General features: G+C 48.0%; 6 protein-coding genes across 6 annotated transcripts; 4 read left to right on the plus strand and 2 right to left on the minus strand.

Moving 5' to 3' along the window:
- The first annotated feature begins 1,139 nt into the window (after window positions 1-1,139).
- V1508DRAFT_45330 (P-loop containing nucleoside triphosphate hydrolase protein) lies at window positions 1,140-2,525 on the plus strand. The gene is made up of 4 exons (XM_066942538.1): window positions 1,140-1,428; window positions 1,500-1,553; window positions 1,611-1,984; window positions 2,043-2,525. The coding sequence occupies exons 1-4, from the start codon at window positions 1,422-1,424 to the stop codon at window positions 2,259-2,261; spliced, it is 654 nt and encodes a 217-aa protein (XP_066796992.1). The 5' UTR covers window positions 1,140-1,421; the 3' UTR covers window positions 2,262-2,525.
- A 474-nt stretch (window positions 2,526-2,999) lies between these two features.
- Window positions 3,000-4,965, minus strand: V1508DRAFT_413574 (plasma-membrane choline transporter-domain-containing protein). Its single transcript, XM_066939803.1, has one exon. The coding sequence runs from the start codon at window positions 4,825-4,827 to the stop codon at window positions 3,247-3,249; it is 1,581 nt and encodes a 526-aa protein (XP_066796993.1). The 5' UTR covers window positions 4,828-4,965; the 3' UTR covers window positions 3,000-3,246.
- Window positions 4,966-5,559: 594 nt separating this feature from the next.
- Window positions 5,560-8,176, minus strand: V1508DRAFT_403173 (kinase-like domain-containing protein; the record flags this gene model as incomplete). The annotated part of the gene is made up of 3 exons (XM_066938537.1): window positions 5,560-5,965; window positions 6,012-7,690; window positions 7,742-8,176. 3 exons carry the CDS (start codon window positions 8,174-8,176, stop codon window positions 5,560-5,562), a joined length of 2,520 nt encoding a protein of 839 aa, XP_066796994.1.
- Window positions 8,177-8,511: 335 nt separating this feature from the next.
- On the plus strand, window positions 8,512-9,505 carry V1508DRAFT_413580 (HIT-like domain-containing protein). Its single transcript, XM_066939804.1, has 5 exons — window positions 8,512-8,645; window positions 8,700-8,753; window positions 8,807-8,863; window positions 8,917-9,036; window positions 9,092-9,505. The coding sequence occupies exons 1-5, from the start codon at window positions 8,595-8,597 to the stop codon at window positions 9,329-9,331; spliced, it is 522 nt and encodes a 173-aa protein (XP_066796995.1). The 5' UTR covers window positions 8,512-8,594; the 3' UTR covers window positions 9,332-9,505.
- A 115-nt stretch (window positions 9,506-9,620) lies between these two features.
- Window positions 9,621-11,660, plus strand: V1508DRAFT_413583 (uncharacterized protein). Its single transcript, XM_066939805.1, has 4 exons — window positions 9,621-10,384; window positions 10,438-10,677; window positions 10,731-10,859; window positions 10,915-11,660. Exons 1-4 carry the CDS (start codon window positions 9,687-9,689, stop codon window positions 11,528-11,530), a joined length of 1,683 nt encoding a protein of 560 aa, XP_066796996.1. The 5' UTR covers window positions 9,621-9,686; the 3' UTR covers window positions 11,531-11,660.
- A 472-nt stretch (window positions 11,661-12,132) lies between these two features.
- Window positions 12,133-14,384, plus strand: V1508DRAFT_413586 (uncharacterized protein). Its single transcript, XM_066939806.1, has one exon. It carries the CDS (start codon window positions 12,478-12,480, stop codon window positions 13,939-13,941), a length of 1,464 nt encoding a protein of 487 aa, XP_066796997.1. The 5' UTR covers window positions 12,133-12,477; the 3' UTR covers window positions 13,942-14,384.
- The last annotated feature ends 261 nt before the right edge of the window (window positions 14,385-14,645 follow it).

Consider the following 14,645-nt stretch of genomic DNA (forward strand, 5'->3'; position numbering starts at 1 on the left):
AGACAAGGAGAGTGCGGCTCAAGTGGCGAGCCCGGGGATCGGCGCTCGACAGTGATCCTGACCACGCCAACTTCAGAACAGGCGCATCATTATTACTATTAACGGCTGCGTGAGTCAAATGGTCAGGCACAATTTAACAACTGCCTGTTTTCTTTTCTGAGCGCTACCAGCATCGTTTCTTGCTAGTACTAGTCTAGTTGTCCCCAGCGAGCTAAGACTGGCAGTCCCGAAGCAAAACACATCAATATTAAACGAACTATTAAACGAACCTAGTTGCTCCTCCATGACCGATATTTGCAGAAATATATCAATTCTCCGCTGTAGATTTCTTGTTCTTTCTCCGGTCTATATGCAAGAGCGGACGGAGTAGACACTATGCAGATAGGGCAAGGGGGGGAATGCGGTTAGGGCTGCGACTGGGCGAGTCACGAACGCGTTGCGTTGTTTCGCGGGTGTTTGATGTGTTTGTTCTCTAGCAAGTACACTCACTCCTCTCTAGTTTTTGTACTGGCACGTCATATATTAATATAATGCGATGAGACGTTATAGACGCGTCGTCTGGTGGTTTAAGACATTTGTTTGACCCCACAGGAGGATCCTTCACCCTTGCGTTTGGATGATCAGGCGAGATAGGCAATTGTTTGCATTTTCGAAACGATACCAAATAACGTGATACATCTGGCTGAATAACATGTAAGCATGCATTATTACTTAGTGCTTGGCCATCGCTATGGTATCTAATGGATTTATCTGGGTAATAAGCTCCAGGGATGTTTGGCGACGTGCCCCCTTGCCGCAGGCCTACATCACCTCCTGAACTGACTCCGTCGCTCTTACTCCCCATCCATATCATCATGTATCTTGCCTCACCTTCTAGGATCTCGCGTGCGTTACCACGATTACTGGCAACCCTTGAATTCAAAAGTCATTCACTCAAATCCTCTGGTAATTTTTGGCTGCGATTCCCTCCGCTCGTTACGCCTGAAAATTAAAGTTCACCCTCACAGCGTGGCGTTCCGAAATTGTTTGGACATTGCCTAATCCAGTATAGTCGAGCCTGCAAGGACTCTAACCCTCAGGCCACCGAAATTAAGCAAGGGCGCGAATGTTCCGCCTATTATTCTGATTCGCTGGCTTTGTGCTTTTTACTTCTCTACAACGGAGTGGTATTTGTTTGTCGGTGAGGTCTTCTCGTGGCTTTGCTTTCGATTGTGAAATATTCGGTTGGGGCCACGATCAAATAATTAAAGGCGCGTGTTGTGTATTGAGATACAAATCGACAACGTGCGTTCTAGTGACACCATTCGATAACGTCTGCAAAATCTCGAAAATCGACGATTCTGATCCGCGCTTCGAAATAATTTGTCCCCGGCCGCAATATTGCTTTATTGCGCGGCCACAGAACCCACGATAAGTTAGGGATGAGGGGTATGGCGCCCTTGTTTTTGTTTACTGTGTATTCGTGTTTAATTTGTGCGCATGCTAATATTTGTATGTAGAATACAAGATCGTGGTGCTCGGCGCTGGCGGAGTCGGCAAGTCCGCGTTATCAGGTTTGTCGCGCATTTTGCGGTTTTAATGTCATGGAGATTTCTAACTTAGCCTATTAGTCCAATTCTCACAAGGCGTCTTCCTCGACTCCTACGATCCGACAATAGAAGATTCGTACCGCAAGCAAGTGGATATCGATGGCCGCGCGTGCATACTCGAAATCCTCGACACGGCAGGAGTTGAACAGTTCACCGCAATGAGAGAGCTATATATCAAGAACGGGCAAGGTTTCGTTCTCGTGTACAGCGTGACAGATCGATCTAGCTTGCTGGAGCTGTCAAAGTTATATGAACAGGTGTGCAGGATCAAAGGTACAAAGACAGTGCCGATTGTGTTAGCAGGGAATAAATGCGATTTAGCGCATGCTCGGACAGTGCCGTTTCAAGAAGGAAAGCATTTAGCCTTGAAATGGCGCACGAACTCGTTTTACGAGGTGAGTTTGTTTGGACTAGGAAAATTTTATTTTACTCGGCATTACAAATGCTGACAAGATAGACGTCCGCGAGAACGTGTGTGCATGTGAGCGATATCTTTGTAGACGTTGTCCGGCAAATACAACGGCGAGACTCTGCCTCCGGTTCTTCGGACGCGTCGACAACGCATACCGCCAGCCCCGTGCCTACCCCGACCGAGAAACACAGGCAAACGCACTCCGTCAGTACTATCGGTGGATCCGAAACAGGACGTCACCGATCATCGAAACGGAGTAGCGGAAAACAGAGCGAGGCAAGCTTGTCGAGCTCCGACTCAAAACACAAGCGCAAGAAGAAAATAGGTGGAATGTGTGTTATCTTGTGAGCGTCTACACTCGGTGCTATGCTCTTTGTTGTTCACCACGCTCCTTCAATATCGGCTTCGCAGCTGGTCCATATGACCTTCGTTTATGACTCTTTTCACTCTCTAGATCAGTCAGAGTTGATCCCGACCTTCCTTCGAGACAACACTACTTACTCGTTTGCTCCTCGCTAACGACTTGCACTCCTTTAGTCCTCTATGCGACGGATTTTGGTTGAACCGCTGACACACCCCCGCAAGTTGGCGGACTTGCTATGCCTGTTCATGAACTTACGCTCTTTTATGATTAGTGTTGACGATCTGCACTTAACTTTACACTCACTCATGCCGATTACGTGTTATACGATACAATGCGATGACGATTACTATGAAACTGATGCAATGTATGATATTTCGGGCGATATTACTTACTCTACAAAACAGAGTATACGGCGCCGCGACTTATGATGGATATTTTTCTTATGCTCCGTCAACGAAGCTTTACAATGGATTATCAACATTCATATACGGAATGTATTGTATATTTTGCTCCAGTTTTGTTTGTTTTTGGTCTTTTTGGAAGTTTTGGGAATGGTATTATTATGTCAGCCTTTGCTTTGTGTTTTTATTATAGTTCAGAACCGCGCCGTTACGCGGTGTTCATTAATAAATGCACACGGAATAATTTTTTGGTCTTATCGACGTTGCCATACATTAGTTCCACAGCAAATGGACAAACAGGTGCTATCATATTGTAAGTGTGCCACATTTGGTGGGTATTTTTAATAACGCCAACCACATATTATACCAATTTACAAATGATAACAACAATACAGTATTAAACCCATATAATACGAGATCCCTTTGTTACTCCAAACCCAACGCCCCCAATACCACACCATCGGTCGCCGCATTATTGACTCACGAATGAATTCGCTCCTGCACCTTAGGATACAGGTCGAAAATTTGATTATACAACTCCGGATAACTCATCCTCAGCACATCCGGATCCCTTGCCATTGCCGTGAAGAAGGTGGCGGTACCAGACTTGATCGGTACGGTCGCAATATTACAAATCTGCAAGCCGATAACAAAAGAAAAGCCAACTATCGGGGCATTATAGTTTCCGCCCTCATTGTACGCGGGATTTGTGTACTTCAGGTATAGGTAGGCGAAGAGCGCTGTGACATATGCCACGAATGTCGCGCCGAGGTTGAGCACCGGATCGATGAGGCAGTCGTTTATGAGCGCGTCGATTCCGCGATCCTTGATCAGTTTCCACGTCTCTTTGGCAGCCGGGATGTATGCGGCTCCGTAGAGTGCAATGTAGCAGTACGCGTAGTGATTGAAGAACCGAACTGCCCAATTCAACACTGCGAGGAGACACCGGATAAGAAATATAATGATAACCGCAATCCAGTTATTATCTTGTCTCGCGGCATGCTGAGCCAACGCAGCCAGTTGTTGTAGTAACTGGATAATCGATACAAGAAGACTTCCAAACGAAATCGAACCCAACGAGTACGTCATCGAGCGCTTGAACGCGCCAAGCGCAGGCCACCGCGGCATCCCCTGTGTCGAACGCGAGCAAAAGTACCAGGATCCGTACACGCCTGAGATGGTCGTGTGGATGATGGTCTTGATGACTTCCGAGATGTAATACCCGCAGAACGTGATAAAGATAATCAGTCCAATCAGCGTCGCATGTGAGCAGTTCCCACCGGCCGTAGTGCCGCAGCTCTGAGAGTCCGCGGTCGGGTTGTATTTCACATACACCGCCACGAGCGTGACAGAGAACCAGGCGGCGAAGGCAGACACGACGAGTAATCCGACGAGAGAGACAATCAGGACTGACGGGTGGGCGCGGCAGACGTCCATTACAGTTTGCAGAATCAGCGTTGCAAATGGGATCCGCCTGATCCATGAGAAAAAGCAGAACGCGCCGAACAGTGCAAAGAGCAAAAACACGATCGCTGCGGAATAATAATGCTCGGTAAAGTAGTATATCGCGGTCGCCAAACCGAGGATAATGTTTATAATCCCCGTGATCCATATGAACTGTTTCGTGAACACGCGCGCAAGGATGAAATACGCGACGGAAAATCCGAGTGCGATCACGATCACGAAAACGAACAGAATGATAGTGTTCGTGTTCAATGAGAAGCTCTCGCCGCTGCCGTAGATGCCGCCGCCGAGAAAACTCTTTGTCTTCGCATATGCGTGGATCGTGATGCCCGAGACTACAATGAACCCACCTAGAACACCAAGCAACAGGAATACTGCCCAAAGATCATTCCATCGTGGCTTCTCTAGCTTGAACTGCTCCTCAAATGTTGTGGCCCTCAAGTCGTCCTTGTTCTGGTACGGCTTCGTGCTCTCGTTTGGCGGAGGCGGCAGCTGCGGCTGGTAGCTGGGGGCTGCCTGAGTGAAGGTCGCGTCAGACGGCGGATACCTGGGCGGCTTCTCGCCTGTGTATTGCTGTTGGCTTTGCTCCCCGGACATTGCTTCCTGATTCCTGTGCGGGTGACAAGTGCGAGTAATGAGTAAGGAACAGCGGAGTATGAATTTCAAAATTTACTAAGCTCATCGTCGAGACAATTTCACTATTTAGTCAGTGGGCCGTCGGTCGCAGTCATTTTGGAGGATAGGCAGCGATGACGTCGCAACGCCGCAATTCTGTCGATCATCGCATCGCGCGTCAAAGTTTTGGAGATCATCGCCATAGCAACCAAACAGCCACCCGTCATTTAGATGACTACTACCTAGAGGTAAACTGCCTCAGCCAGCCCCTAGAACTTGCGAATTTTATAATTACTCTGTATTATCGAGTCAAACCCTCACCGCGCAGACCAATTGAGAACAAATTATCGATATGACAAAAAACATATGTAAGCGACAACTACATGGGACCAACAAAATAAAATAACCTTACTTGCGAAAAACTCGCTCGAACAAATCATATATATCGAGCCCACCTCGTTTCTACTAAGACGTATCACAACAGTATGAAATATATATGTAGACATATAAAATGAAGACCAAATAATGTAATGTATATAAGTGGCAAATAGTGATTCAACTCAACTTAACTTCCAACCAGCCTGAATACAAATGCATTCGCAATGATGAATGAAAATTCCAAAATAGCGAAAGGAAATATACGATACGCCACGGTACTACTAAAATATTACCTATTATAAACTAAATATTATGAAACATGCTGAACCGAGCCCATCATATGTCGATCCGTTGCCCATTCACATATGAGTCGTCGTCCGAGAAATTCCGATTGTCGTCCTCTATCCCACTCATCTTGCGCGATAATTCTTCACCGTCTTCGTCATCAATGTGTCGGTCGTTGTATTTTAGCGAATTCATGCGCTCAGCTTCCTCTCCCACATCGTCCATGTCCATGTCACCGGCAACCTCGTCAGACACATGAATACTGTGCATACCTGAACTTCGCGTGCTTGCGATCGAGTCGTTACGCGCAGACCACTTCTTAGGAAGGGTCAGGGTCGCAGACGTGTCGTGGCGCAACAATTTGCCGGGCCGATCCAAATACAAGTCATCGTCCTCCTCGTCCATAGCGGCCAATTTCCGTTCAGCAAAGTGGTCATCTATGGACGATTCATCGACACTACGGCAATCAGCACCAATAAATCCAGCTCAAACAAACAACATACAACGTGAATCCCTGGAAGTTAGCCTGAAGAGTTGGTGACAACGGCGTGGAACCCTGCAAGAATCTGCTTCCCTGTAATACACTCGTAGACGCATTTGTAAACTCCGGATCAAAGTTCGACGTATCCGTCTCTGACGACAAATGTGGCTTAAATGGAGGCGGAACTTTCTTCTGCACAAGCAGATCCCAATCAATGTCTGCAAAAAATGGATGCGCCTTGAGCTCCCGCGCATCCTCGATAGCACCTAAGCGATGTTTCGGGTTGCGATTAAGCAGCCCTTTGACAAAGCTCTTGCCTTCTGGCGATAACGCGTCCTTTGGAAACCGAACCTTTCCGAATGCGATATTTTTGTACATTTGCTGAGTATCTTCGGCGTAGAACGGTGACCATCCACAGCACATTTCGAAAATGAGAACCCCAAGAGACCAAAAGTCAACCATTTTCGTGTATCCCTGATCGTCAAGAAGCACTTCCGGTGCGAGATATTCAGTGGTACCGCAAAACGTGTTTGTCGTAGCATTTGATGCCAAGTTTGCCTTCGACAGGCCAAAGTCACATAATGCAATATGTCCATTCGCATCCAGCAAAATATTCTCCGGCTTCAGGTCGCGGTACACGATGTCATAGTTGTGCAAATGCTCCAGCGCAAGAATCAATTCTGCAATGTAGAACTTGGCTCGCTTCTCCGGGAACCGGCCCTCTTTCTGCAAATGCCAAAATAGTTCACCACCGGACATGTAGTCCGTGACAAGATACAAGTCAGTAGGAGTCTGAAATGAGAATTTGAGACCAACAATGAATGGTGAATCAGCGGTGGCCGTGCGGACTAGAATGTTACGCTCGCCGATAGTGTGCGCGACTTCCTTTTTCTGCACAATAACTTTCTTCGATAAAACCTTCATAGCATAAATTCTATCTGTATCTTTCTTTCGAACCTGGTAAACCTGTCCAAAGGTACCTTTTCCAATCAGCCGCAAGATCTGGAAATCATCCGGGCCATAGTGACGCTTGCTGACCGCTTCATACAACATCTGCAAACGAACGTCGCCCGACACTTGCTCACCCTTCACACGAGGCTGTAATTTATACCACTCATCAAATATCTGCTCGTGCCGTAAAATTGGCTTAATTCGAACATGCCCTAAGAAGGAGTCATTGTTGTGTTGATCGTAGATACTAACGTCAATCTCCGAATTGTCGCCCAGCACATCGAAAACCGCCTCATGTTTCCAGCTCGGATTAGCACCTGAATTCGCCCGGCTTGTTAATTCAGACAAGTTCGTAGTAGAGGACTGCCGACTGCGAGGCGGAATCGCGATACCGTTCGTCATAACTGACGTTGCGCCGTTTCCGCCCACGTTGCTTGGATCTATCTTGTTGACAAAAGAACTAATCCGACTATTTTGCGGATCGGCCGATGTAAGAGTTGGACCGCGTGTGATAAACTCATTTGATTCGAACGTGCAGACGACGTATGGGAACGGGTCACGCGAAGTCACACGCAAGTTCCGGGCCTGTATGATCTTCACTATCAACCTTCCCTTAGGAGCCTTAACTGATGCAGTTGCTGAACTGGAAATTGAGTTCGAAAAAGAGAATGAAGATGATGGTGACGATGGCTCGGTCACAGATGCTGAGGCTGTGTGCTGCGGGGACGGTGACTCTGGCGGCGTAGGTCCCTGCATATGTCAGCAATTTGCCTCGGCCTTCGCGAAAAGCAAAATGCATACCTCTGCAAAAGTATGTTGTAAAGACGGAAACCGCTTATCGACAAGATCAGGCTTCGGGGTGACGAGTTGCGAATGGGGGTCCTCTTCGTCGACCTTGGCTGTTGAGCTAGAGACGGACTGGCTCAGCTGGTTAATTTGAGTCAGGGTATCCTGCGAAGCAACTGGCGATACCGACCCAGTGCTTGATTTTGGCGTAGCAGACCGTGAACTGAAAAACGAGAACTTGGACGATTTCTCCGCCTTGTCGTGCTTCTCGATCGTCCTGTCCGCCTTCTCTGGCGCTGGCTGCTGTGGTTGCGGCGCCTGCTGCTGCACAGACGGATCCATGGACTCCGGCGCTGGATCACAGTCGCTCGGCGCCTGTCCCTGCCGTGCAGCAGCCGCCGAAGAATGAAATGGGGAGAAATGGAATAGAGACTTTGCGAACTCGGCCATTATTGCATATCAAGAAGATTATGCTGGGATGCGCACTGCGCTGCAATGGGCGCACTTGGGGCACGCCAGGGCGGCGAGCAGGAGATTGGGCTGAACTGCGAAGCGATTGATTTCTGCAACGGCGAAGATGCCCGTCCGACGGTCCTAGACGTACAGAAGATATGTTGGGAGCAGTGGTGATAGTAGCGAAGAACGGCGGCGGTGCTTTTCGATGGACAGTATTGTCCATAGTCTCTGTAAGTGCGGCCGGCGTCAACACATGCACGCGATGGTAGTGATCTCCAGAACCGTAAGCCTAATTCCGGACTCCCTATTGGCCGAGCCAAGTCACGTGAGTAGAAATTCGAACTGAACCAAATTCTAGCAGTTGCGACATTTTCTGTCCACTTTTTGAGATCTATATGCGTTCGGCCGCATCATGTCTATAATATATTTTGGGTCATTCGTCGTGACGAGACAGGTGTTTTATGTGAGTTGCAACTGCTGCGCCTGCTGAGGAGTTGGAGTAGCTAAATCAGTCTAGAAATCGAGACATTCATTTGCACTAGTGAACGTGAAACCGTTATTACCTGGACATGTCAGTACAGTAAAGAGGCCACATAGCTCCGCATATACTAATTGCTTAAATAGGTATTAGTCTGTCCCTACCGTGTAGTGCCCAGAGTAAAGGATTTGTCGGCCGACGAGGTAAGATCGCATCACCGGCCTCTGGGTGGGGAGTGAGCATCTAATGGTAATAGATCGCGGATTTATTCCTCACTGTCCAGAAAGTATCAGAAGTTATAGAAGATGTGTACAAAGGGCAATCTCTGAACATCGCCATACAAGACGGTCCACTTGCTGGTCAGTCCGTTCCTCACGTAAGCTCTCATAGCAATTGTCAGTTTGACGGCCAATCCTAAGAGCACTTTCTAGGTCCATTGCCACATTATTCCCCGCAAGTTAGATGATCTACCGAACGTCGACGATGTGTATCAACTTTTAAACTCAAAGGACGCGGATATTGAGCTCTCTTTCCAGCAGCTCAAGTCAATTAATACTGTTGGTTTGTCCAGTCCAGATCTGTCGGATTTGGAACGAACGCCACGAACAGAGGCAGAAATGTGGGCGGAAGCGGAAATGTTACAGGCTAAGATGAGTAAAAGCAATCTATAGAAAAGTCGGCGTTTGGTACTTTGGGTGGTTATGACATGATTTTGGATAATGACCGGTGTATAATAGACTGTGCATGATTTGGGCATTGAATTTAGGCATATCAATTTATTGGTTGCATTCTTTACTATTCAATTCCAATGTGGGTCGTAGTTTAATAAATGGATCAAAATCGTCATGGATGAGCGCAATGACCAGTGCGGATCACACGAGTCACAGACTCACAACCTCTTGTGCCCGCGTCTTGAAAAAATCGACGCGTCAATGCAAACAAGACCATTTATCTAATCATCAGCACTGAAAGGATCAGCACATTCACGATTTCACATATCATCCCATACAATACAACGACATCAAAATGTCGGACATGACACAGTTTGAGAATATATATTTTAATCAATCATCTCGGCCGGGACGATTACGATTTGCGAACTCAGGTCTTGGATGGAAGGCGTCGTCGAAGAACGCAACTCAGCCGCCGTTTCTCCTTCCACAGTCTGAGTTCGTTTCGGCGCACTGGAGTAGGGCCGCCAAAGGGTATGAATGCCGTGTGTTGACGAAAGATCGCGGTGTTATTCAATTTGATGGGTTTGATCTCGACGATTTTGATCGGCTGAAAAACACGATCAAGCATCATTTTGATACAGTTCTAGAGACTCGGCCGCATTCTATCAAGGGGTGGAATTGGGGAAAAACCGAGTTTGAGAGATCAGAGCTTGTGTTTAATGTTTCGAATCGACCGGCGTTTGAGGTTCCGTACGCGCAGGTTAATAATTCGAATTTGGTTGGCAAGAGCGAAGTTGCAATCGAACTGAGCGTTGATCAGGATGTGGCAATTCGCGGTCCAGCCGGTGTGCGTGATGAGCTCGTTGAGATGCGATTCTACGTTCCTGGTACAGTACCTAAAAATGAAGACGACGACGAGGATCAATCGGATATTGAGGAGCAAAACGCCGCGTCTGCATTTTACGAAACTATTAAAGAGCGGGCGGACATTGGACAAGTTGCCGGCGAAACTATTGTGTCCTTTTCAGATATTATGTTTCTCACGCCAAGGTTTGTGGATCTCGATAGCAAAGGGATTGGCCAAACATCTCACGTCATTATAGAGGCCGATACGATATCGACATGTATCCGTCATACATGCGTCTCCGTGGTAAAACGTATGACTACAAAATTCAGTACACATCGATCCAGAAGTTATTCCTGCTACCCAAGCCTGACGAACTACATAACGTTTTGGTAATCCAGCTTGATCCGCCATTGCGCCAGGGTCAAACACGATACACATTTCTAGTAATTCAGTTCTTGAAGGAGGAGGAAATTGAGGTCGAGCTCAATCTCGAGGAGTATGTGACATTTTAATATATTGTTTTAACTCAGATACTAATTGGCCTGCCAGTGATGAGTTTGAGGAGAAGTATGCCGACAAATTGAAGAAGAAGTACGATCAAGCAGCACACGAAGTCGTCGGCCAAGTTTTCCGAGGCTTATCAGGTCGTAAGATTACAGTGCCTGGTCAATTCCAAAGGTATGTCGGATTTCGTTGATATTTCATTCCGTTATTTGTTAATATAGTTGTCTAGCGCGCACGGCCAAGCCGGAGTCAAGTGCTCACTCAAAGCCAGCGAAGGATATCTCTATTTCCTCGAGAAAAGTTTCTTGTTCATTCCTAAGCCTACAGTATATATGGCGCACTCAGATGTCAGTTCCGTGACGCTGTCGCGTGTTGGTGGCTCTGTTTCATCGTCCCGAACGTTCGACTTGACGGTTACCCTAGTCACTGGCGTATCGCATCAGTACTCCAGCATTAACCGCGAGGAGCAGAGTGGAATCGAATCTTATCTGAAGTCCAAGAACATCAAGATCAAGAATGATTTAGTCGACGACCAGACCTTCCTTGCTGCAGCGCTCGGTAGTGATTCCGACGATTCGGATGTCGAGGTTGCACCGCGAGGTGACCGGGGCTCTGCATCCGAGGACGAGGAGTCTGTTGATGAGGATTTCCAGGCTGATTCGGATGACAGCGACATCGCGGAGGAGTTCGACGAGAACCACGCGAGCAGTGGCGATGATGAGTCCGCATCTGGTGAAGAGGATGAAGACGACGAGGTTATTGATGGCGAAGACGATGACGATGGCGAAGACGATGATGATGATGACGATGAGAAGCCGGTGAAGAAGAAGGCAAGGAATGACTAAATGTACATTCACAAACTCCGTAGATATGTCTTATTGGATTATTTGGCTAGGGCGGGAATAAATCATTTCGTTTGCTAAAGCTAGGAAACCTGACGTGAAACTATGATTCGTAGGTCTATAATAGAGTCGCTGAAAAGTATGCTAGCATGTCGAATAGCACTGTTTATATCACCGACAGGTGTAATCCCGCTGTCAAGGGATAGATCTACGTCTACTGTTTTCAACGAAAACAGGCGCTCCTGCAGCTTGACATGCCGAAAGAGTTCCGCCTTCGATCACTAGCAGATCAATATCAGTCGACGATACACGATTGCAGCTACAAGGTCCACGAACGTAAATAATTGCTATGGGCCTATGGCTCGAGGAATAGGCGGCAACCGGCGGTCGAACTGCCATTGATTGATTGGACAGTGTGTGTTTTGAAAATTAGACGATGAAAGTGCAACGTTTCGCAAGAAACGCAAGCTTCAGTGTGCCTCATCTAATCCGCATTTGGCACCCTAACTGCTGCGTGAGCGTGATCATTAGGGCTGCTCGTCCATCGCGTGTCGTCCATCTCGCGTCGCCCTTTCCGGTTGTCCTCGTCACTTTTAGATTTTTTACTTCCACCCACCGAACGACCTAGGCCACGTACACGCAATCCGCGGGGCATCCACCGACCACTCATCAACATACGCTCGCCACGATATCGTGAGAAATCTTGGTTCTTGTTAGCAAACTGAGCGGCAGTCGATACCAGCTAGAATAATTACGTCAAGCTCACATTGCTACAACTCTAATCTGCCCAGCTACTCAGCGGCATGCAGGAGGCCTGATCCACCACACACGATTGTAACAGATAATGTGGCCACCAGTCGCCTATCCTCTCGCGCCGTCTATTTGCCTGTTTGTATTTACCGACGACGAAGACGAATACGACGACGCTGCCGCTATCAGTCTTTGGCACAATGCTGTCCGCGCGGGAAGAGCGCAAAATGATGGCTCGCATCAAGCAGCTTGAGCAAGAGGAAAAAGAACACAGTCATAATCATGGTCATCAGGATGTGCAAAGTGGGACGGTTGGCGCTGGGGTTATCAAGAAACGCAAGCGGTCCTCTCAGCAGAGCGGCAGTCCATCTCCAAAACATGCCGAGGTTGGGCCGAATGGGCATAGTAAACTAAGCATGGCCAGGCAACAATCGCCCTCTATACATTCGGATAGATCGTATCCTGGCGCTGATCGTCGCTTTCCACAGTCACACAAGCGTGATCCTATTGATCGGAAGACTATTAATGGAGTTGACCATCCGGACGTTGCTGAGAGTGAAATGTCGACAGACGACGACGTCGACTGGTTGCCACCTAAATTATTACTTGTGCGCAAATTTTTCAGGACGAGAGAAAAGGAGTTGGCGAAGATGTCGCCGGATTCGATGTCAAGTAGAGACAAAGCTGGTACGAGTGAGCCGGTTTCGCCGTCGGACACAGACATTAGTTCGCGAAAGGGAAGTACAGCCACTGTCAAAGAAGAGCGGCATAATTCGCCTGATATAGCTAAGGCGAGGCACAAAGAGCGTGATGACAGATCCATGGGCTCTCCATCACCGGTTCTATCTCCGCATACAATTGCAGGCTCTACTTCTGCCCACTTTTTAGCGCACAGCAAACGGAAATCGCAGTCACCGTTACCGCGGCCATCGACCGAGTCACCATCGATCCGCGTGTCAGCGAATTCGGAAGCGGCTACCGGTGGACCCTGGGTTCCGACGTCGCTATCGGGTCCACCACCGAAGTCCAAGAGCGGTCCCAATTTAGCAGAACTGTTCTCTGATTCGGTTGACGAGATTCGACGCGAAACCGACGTGCAGGCGAGACCGCAAAGCCCATCTATTACAGCAACTGAACCACGACAGACTACGAGCACTGCAGATACGCGTCCAACGCCGCCTTCACAATCCCCTCCGACGTTAGCACATCCACCACCACAGCAACACACGCAATCGCCATTACAATCACATCCTCATTCCCCCACACCGCCGCAGCGGATAGGCGCGCCACCCACTACATCGGACGCCACGACTACAGTGTCAAGCACAAATGGTGTGAAACCACCCGGTCTGCGGGTTCAGCTCCCTCCTCAATCTCCTTTCCAGCTGGCATACACGGGTATGCAACAGCCAGGTCAAGGTCAAATTGTGCCGCCGCCGCTAGGTACCCCTGGATCAGTGAGCGCTACGGCGGCGAATCCGATGCACTCACCGTTTGCACTGGCGTCGCCGTCGCCCGTGTTGCCGAGTTGTGCAGGCCCGACTACGCAGCCACCGCGCCCGGTGAAGAAGCTGTCTTTTGCGGATTATCGAAAGAAGCAAAATCCCGGTGGCAAGGAGAAGGAGACGGAAAAAGGCAAGACAGAGGATGTGAAGAAGGATTGAGCGGTATGCGTGTGTACATATATGATATTACACAGAAGAAGTCCGGTTTAGATGTGTTTATAATTGTATAGTATGAGTTAAATGTGTTTAGGGGTACCGGTGTTACGGGTTGCAGCTTGTTTATTAACATTTTTAATTTTTCTTTTGCTTTTATTGTTTTAGTATCTTCATTACCTTTGAAATTGTGTTATTATAGTATAGGGATGATTTAGCGTGTAGTCGATGGGAAGGGTTATTTGTCAGTAATACTCAACTACTCAACTTTTGTACTTGTAAGTTATTATTGTTTGCGAGATATGTTGTATATGCCCGAATAAAGAACTATCGGAAGGCAGAGCCGCGATATTATGATAGCGAATTAATTTTAGGAACAAGATGGAATTGCACTGCGATAAAAAAGCCAAGTATTTAGCGGGCGATGCAGTTACAAATAGCGGATTGCGATGGCTCGTGATTGGCCGGAGGATTCCGGGACGAGAAGACGGATTTTACCCGGCGTCTAAGCCGGGGAGTGGCGGCCAATGGGAGCGCGGAGAATTCTGTACGACCACCGAGCAGTTCGGAAATGTTTGAGGGTTAGGGCTCTAACCTGGCATGCCGCAACGCCGCTCGGTAACGACTGGTCGAGTCCGGGGACAGTTTATATTCGATCAGCTTCTGATCCTATTTTTTCCTTCGCTGTCTTTTCGATCGCTTTCGTTGCA

The sequence above is a fragment of the Lipomyces doorenjongii genome (assembly GCF_038497915.1).
Source record: "Lipomyces doorenjongii strain NRRL Y-27504 unplaced genomic scaffold V1508scaffold_13, whole genome shotgun sequence".
Taxonomy (NCBI): domain Eukaryota; kingdom Fungi; phylum Ascomycota; class Lipomycetes; order Lipomycetales; family Lipomycetaceae; genus Lipomyces; species Lipomyces doorenjongii.

What these genes read in the sequence shown, in the direction of transcription:
- V1508DRAFT_413583 (XM_066939805.1), top strand. Translation starts at nt 9,687, where the DNA reads ATGTCGGACATGACACAGTTTGAGAATATATATTTTAATCAATCATCT. An exon ending in ATTATGTTTCTCACGCCAAG is followed by an intron (nt 10,385 to 10,437) that starts GTTTGTGGATCT and finishes ACGTCATTATAG; the next exon opens with AGGCCGATACGATATCGACA. An exon ending in GTCGAGCTCAATCTCGAGGA is followed by an intron (nt 10,678 to 10,730) that starts GTATGTGACATT and finishes TTGGCCTGCCAG; the next exon opens with TGATGAGTTTGAGGAGAAGT.
- V1508DRAFT_413586 (XM_066939806.1), top strand. Translation starts at nt 12,478, where the DNA reads ATGCTGTCCGCGCGGGAAGAGCGCAAAATGATGGCTCGCATCAAGCAG.
- V1508DRAFT_45330 (XM_066942538.1), top strand. An exon ending in CGGCAAGTCCGCGTTATCAG is followed by an intron (nt 1,554 to 1,610) that starts GTTTGTCGCGCA and finishes TTAGCCTATTAG; the next exon opens with TCCAATTCTCACAAGGCGTC. An exon ending in GCACGAACTCGTTTTACGAG is followed by an intron (nt 1,985 to 2,042) that starts GTGAGTTTGTTT and finishes AATGCTGACAAG; the next exon opens with ATAGACGTCCGCGAGAACGT.
- V1508DRAFT_413574 (XM_066939803.1), bottom strand. Translation starts at nt 4,827, where the DNA reads ATGTCCGGGGAGCAAAGCCAACAGCAATACACAGGCGAGAAGCCGCCC.
- V1508DRAFT_413580 (XM_066939804.1), top strand. Translation starts at nt 8,595, where the DNA reads ATGTCTATAATATATTTTGGGTCATTCGTCGTGACGAGACAGGTGTTT. An exon ending in TGACGAGACAGGTGTTTTAT is followed by an intron (nt 8,646 to 8,699) that starts GTGAGTTGCAAC and finishes AAATCAGTCTAG; the next exon opens with AAATCGAGACATTCATTTGC. An exon ending in AACCGTTATTACCTGGACAT is followed by an intron (nt 8,754 to 8,806) that starts GTCAGTACAGTA and finishes TTGCTTAAATAG; the next exon opens with GTATTAGTCTGTCCCTACCG.